This window comes from Sander lucioperca, chromosome 3 (assembly GCF_008315115.2).
Source record: "Sander lucioperca isolate FBNREF2018 chromosome 3, SLUC_FBN_1.2, whole genome shotgun sequence".
Taxonomy (NCBI): Eukaryota; Metazoa; Chordata; class Actinopteri; order Perciformes; family Percidae; genus Sander; species Sander lucioperca.
Window position 1 is genome coordinate 2777239 of NC_050175.1, and position 4794 is coordinate 2782032.

The window sequence follows — 4794 nt, forward strand, 5'->3', positions numbered from 1 at the left end:
CAAGTGCAAATTTTATTTTTACAAGTGCAAATTTAATTTTTACAAGTGCAAATTTTAACATACAAGTTCAGATTTTTGTTCTGCAAGTTCTCACATTGTATTCTACAAGCTCTCCCTTTTTGCACCATATTTACCTTCATAGGCGTCAACCCCGGAGCGACGAGCCCTGAAAGTAAAAACACAACATTGACGGTCATTTTTTCATAACCTTAACCCATTTGGAAACACAGTTCAACACCTTACATTACCTGACAATTCAGTGTGTGTGTGTGTGTGTGTGTGTCTGTGTGTGTCTCTGTGTGTTGTGTGTGTGTGTCTCTGTGTGTGTGTGTGTGTCTGTCTGTCTGTCTGTCTGTCTGTCTGTGTGTGTGTGTGTGTGTGTGTGTGTGTGTGTGTGTGTGTGTGTGTGTGTGTGTGTGTGTGTGTGTGTACGTGTGTGTGTGTGTGTGCGTTTCTGCATACCTGCCGTTACATTTCGCCACCTCCCGACTGTCGTCGAAGTAGCTTCAATCCACAAGTGGGGTCTCTTCGACGGCGCGCGACCAGCATGTGAAAAAAGGGAGAAAAAAAACAAACAACCTTAAGCAGCAAGCGTGCACTCTGTGTGTGCAGTGGAATGAGCATCAGACTAATGTCAGTTAGCGTTTGCTCTTAGCACTACCATACAATGTACGTGCTTTGCCTGTTTACTCCTGACAGAAGCGCTCACTTAAGGGTATACTCCCTCTTGTGGCTGAAGGGAGCAACAACATGTTTCTACTACAATGCCTGAGTGCAGGGAGCACAGTGACTAAAGCATAAAGCAATGCACATTTTAATGAACATGAACTGTTATAATGCTATTAAATTAAATTAAATAAAGACTATTAAATTATATATATATATATATATATATATATATATATATATATATATATATATATATATATATATATATATATACAGTAAAGTTATCTTAATGTCCTGACAATTGAGTTACAGGAATAATGTTGTAATGTTCACATTTTGTAGTGTACACTGACCGCATGCTTGAAAGGCATCCTTACATGGACATGTGGTGAATCCACTTACAGTTGGAAGACATGTATCACAGCTGAAAAATATACTCACAAATGCAAACTTGGTCTAGCACCTGACTGCAAATGTCGAAGAAAATGTGCGTGACCTTTAAACAGTCACATTGGCCAGAAAACAAAACAAAACAAAAAAACATCAGGTCCTTAAATCAAGCCTTTGTCAAATTAACAAATAAATGAAATTGTCATTAATGTGTAAAATAGTTTTTAACTTTGTAAGTAGTTGTTATTTGTATGACTATTCTCCCGTTAATCAATTGTTTGTAGAACAAGTGGCGAGACATGCTGTTTACTAAGAGTGACATCTTCACAGTGCTTTGAAGGTGTCACTTAATGGAGATGTTCCAAATTTACTCAAATTTTTTTTAAATTTTCAAAATTTACTTCCACCTAACCATGTGACACACATGAAGCTAGGACACTCGGCTAAAAATGTCATGCTAACAAACACACCCAATCTCACGGAATAACCAACTGGAGAAAAACAACAACAAAAGTATGTGCATACATTTATAGCTACGAATTGTGTGACCTAACTTTGCTGTTTTTCTAACCCTTGCTGTTAACATCCTCCATGGCACGACCAGGAAATTATTGGTTGTTTGAATAGTTTTTTAACAACTCTACCCTTACCATGTCAAATGTTGTGTAAAAAAAAAAAACATATTTGTATTTATATAGATCAATTTAGTGCAGTAAAAAGTACATTTCCCTCAGAGATGTAGTGTAGTGGTGCACATGAAAAGGACAAAACACAACGAGTGTTGTTAAATGTTGTACGATGGTCATTTGGCTCCATCCAGTGACCAAAAGTCTATTCTGCAGCATATGAGCTAAATTCAGCACTAGGGCAGGCACAATGTTAAGAATAATAAATAAACCATATCTACTTAAAGTCAAAGACAAAAGGAAGCAATATTGAATTCAAACATATCAAACATTTATTAAATTGAACATACACATGTGCAACATATTTGACTAGTCAAGCTACAATGAAATAAATATAAAATATACATAATATTAACATGAAAAAGGAAAAATAAATGCATATATAAACCAATAAAGTACACGGTAAAAACCACAGCTTCAAAAAAAACGCTCCATAAAAAAAAAAAAAAAAAAAAAAAAAAATGTATTTCTTCCTTACAGCAAAAAAATAGAAAATCACTTGTTCTGCAATTTGTGGACCAGAGCCCGGAAATTATGGATGGTCATCTTGAGCTTTTGGCATTTCTGCAGAAGTGCTGGCTGTCTCTGGAGAACGGCATTCATCTAAAAATCAAACACAGTACACAAACAATCAGGAGTGTTGTAGTGGGAAGGTATCCGTTTGGAAAAGGTTACAGTCTGTCAGATAATATTACAAGTATGATCCAGTCTGAAAGTCTTTTGTGAACATGTTTTGCATGCTTTAACTGTGCACGCAATCAGGTGTAATCCCTCCAAAAGGGAAAACAGAGAAGTTGCTCTCTGGGGAAATGACCCTTGTTACACAAATAACTTAGACATCATGTCCGTCACAAGAAACACTGTGATATTTACCATGCCGACGGTGATCGTTTCACTCCACACATCACGGAAGACTCTCTTGATGTCTGCCTTGAGGTCATCAGGGTACGTCAAAACCCTCCTCCTCTGAAACACAGGAAGAGAGTAGCAGTAAGGTTTTGCGTAAGAAAAAAAAATATTGAAGTACAGCTAAAGAATTTCTTGCATTATACTTACAGTTGTCGACGAAGCAGGACTCCTCTCTTTGGGCAGGCAATACCCACTGTCCTGGAATAAGAAAACATGAAATGGAGTAAGCTGAACCAATGTTTGACAGTGTGTAATGTTAATTCATTTACACAAAGTCTGATAGAGGCTGTGTGAAAGGTTTGACAGTAAATCTGCATTTGCAAGTGTAATCATGTAATGTTAGTGGGTGTAACAATCCAAATAACATTGCAGACCAAAATGCTGTGGCTTACCCTCCGCGGCTTTTTCAGAGGACTCTGCAGCTGCAAGGAAAACAAAATTGGGTATGAGAAGTTGACCCCATACTGTGATATGCGCTAAGTTACGCTGTGCATAGACGCTGACCAATTCTTCTGCATTCTCAGCTGTCAACCCTTCTTCGGACTCATCGGTTAACCCGCTGCTGTTGTCCAACTTGTCTGGCGTGTCAGTCTTCTCTGTGTCCTCCATCTTGCTTAAATCGCCCCCACTTGGTGGCGGTGGCGGTGGAGAGTCCTCCAGCGGTGGCGGTGGCTGCGGCTGCGTTGTCATTGGCTGCGTTGTCATTGGCTGGGACCCATGTGGTGATGGTGTTAATTGGGGGTTGCGAGCGCCATGGTACTGATATAGCCTCCTTGGCTGAAATAAAGTTACATGGGAGAGGTTGGGTTTAAAATGCTGGCAGCCCATAACCACTCAACTGGTTTCAGAAAACATGAAATGGAATAAGTTAATCCAATTTGTAATTTGAGTTTGATAGAGAGTATGTGAAATGCTTGACCGTGTCTAATGTACAATCGATTATAATAAGTTTGACGATGATTGTGTGATGTGTGTAATTTGGCTAAATTTAAAAAAAATATATATTATGCAACACTGGGTATAAAAATCCACGTAAAAATATAGAAAAAGTGGTATGGCTTACCTTCAGTAACATCTTAAGAGGACGCTTTACCTGCAAGTAAAAAATATGAGGTAAGCAAAGTTTACCACCATTTAGTTATGCTGTGCATTGGTGCTTACGGCTTTTTGGGCATCTTCCTCCGACCCGCTGCTGTTGTTCATCTCCTGTAAGGTCCTGAGTGGTGTGTCTTCACAGACCAGCACCTGTGGCTGAAGTGGTCGTGGCGGTGGAGGTGAACCAGGCTCTGCAGATTCCATGGAAAGACTCTGTAACTGCAAGAAAGGGGCATAAGGTAGGACAAGTACTTTGAAATGCAAAGTTATGCTGTTCATTTGTGCTTACCACTTCTTGGGTGCCCTCATCTGTTCGCTTCTCAGCTGAACCGCTGCCGTCCTCAGACATCCCGGATCTCCTGTCCTTCGACTGGTCATCGGCCTCCGACGTCTCAGATGTGCTGTCCTCAGATGTCTCAGATGTGCTGTCTTCTGACTGGTCATCGGCCTCAGACGTCTCAGATGTGCTGTGCTCAGATGTCTCAGATGTGCTGTCTTCTGACTGGTCATCGGCCTCAGACGTCCCCGGTGTGCTGTCGTCCGACTGGTCGTCTCTGCTATCCTCCGACGTCCCCAATGTGCTGTTGTCCCACTTGTCGTCTCTGCCAACCTCAGAGGCGAGTGTGGTGGGGGGTCCACCGGCAAACTCATTTGATTGAACCTCCGCCAGGTGGTGGGTCCCGGTCTGCTTTGGGAGGGTGGAGATCTGGTCGTCAGGAACTGAGGTCTCTTGTTTCTGCTCCATTTGGCTGACCTCATTCAGGACTGGCTGGTGGGGCTAATTCACACACATTCAAAGTCTGTATTTCTTTGCAAACATTTTACAACTCTGTATTAGTATAAAGAGTGTCTAATAAAACATACTCACCAGAAATCCAAACTATAATAAGAAAAGGTTGTTTGCCCTCCTTGTCTCTTCAGCATCCAGGACTGATGATGTTAAGTTGCTGGTCATTGAAGACACAAGCAGCCTATGAAAATGCAGGGCACATCCCATTTTGGAAGGCCCGCCTACATGTTGTGAGAACATTCTGGCAATGATGTT

The 4794-nt window shown here is 40.9% G+C and overlaps 1 protein-coding gene across 1 annotated transcript; it reads right to left on the reverse strand.

Annotated features, from left to right (window-relative positions):
• Positions 1–2220: 2220 nt before the first annotated feature.
• On the reverse strand, positions 2221–4123 carry LOC116043798 (velvet complex subunit B-like). Its single transcript, XM_031290713.2, has 8 exons — positions 4039–4123; positions 3816–3968; positions 3718–3747; positions 3159–3431; positions 3047–3076; positions 2802–2852; positions 2619–2711; positions 2221–2348 (listed from the first exon to the last, which is right to left on the reverse strand). The coding sequence occupies exons 1-8, from the start codon at positions 4096–4098 to the stop codon at positions 2241–2243; spliced, it is 798 nt and encodes a 265-aa protein (XP_031146573.1). The 5' UTR covers positions 4099–4123; the 3' UTR covers positions 2221–2240.
• Positions 4124–4794: the final 671 nt, after the last annotated feature.

What these genes read in the sequence shown, in the direction of transcription:
- LOC116043798 (XM_031290713.2), bottom strand. Translation starts at nt 4,098, where the DNA reads ATGTCTGAGGACGGCAGCGGTTCAGCTGAGAAGCGAACAGATGAGGGC. An exon ending in AGGAAGATGCCCAAAAAGCC is followed by an intron (nt 3,748 to 3,815) that starts GTAAGCACCAAT and finishes TTTTACTTGCAG; the next exon opens with GTAAAGCGTCCTCTTAAGAT. An exon ending in CTCTTAAGATGTTACTGAAG is followed by an intron (nt 3,432 to 3,717) that starts GTAAGCCATACC and finishes ACTTTATTTCAG; the next exon opens with CCAAGGAGGCTATATCAGTA.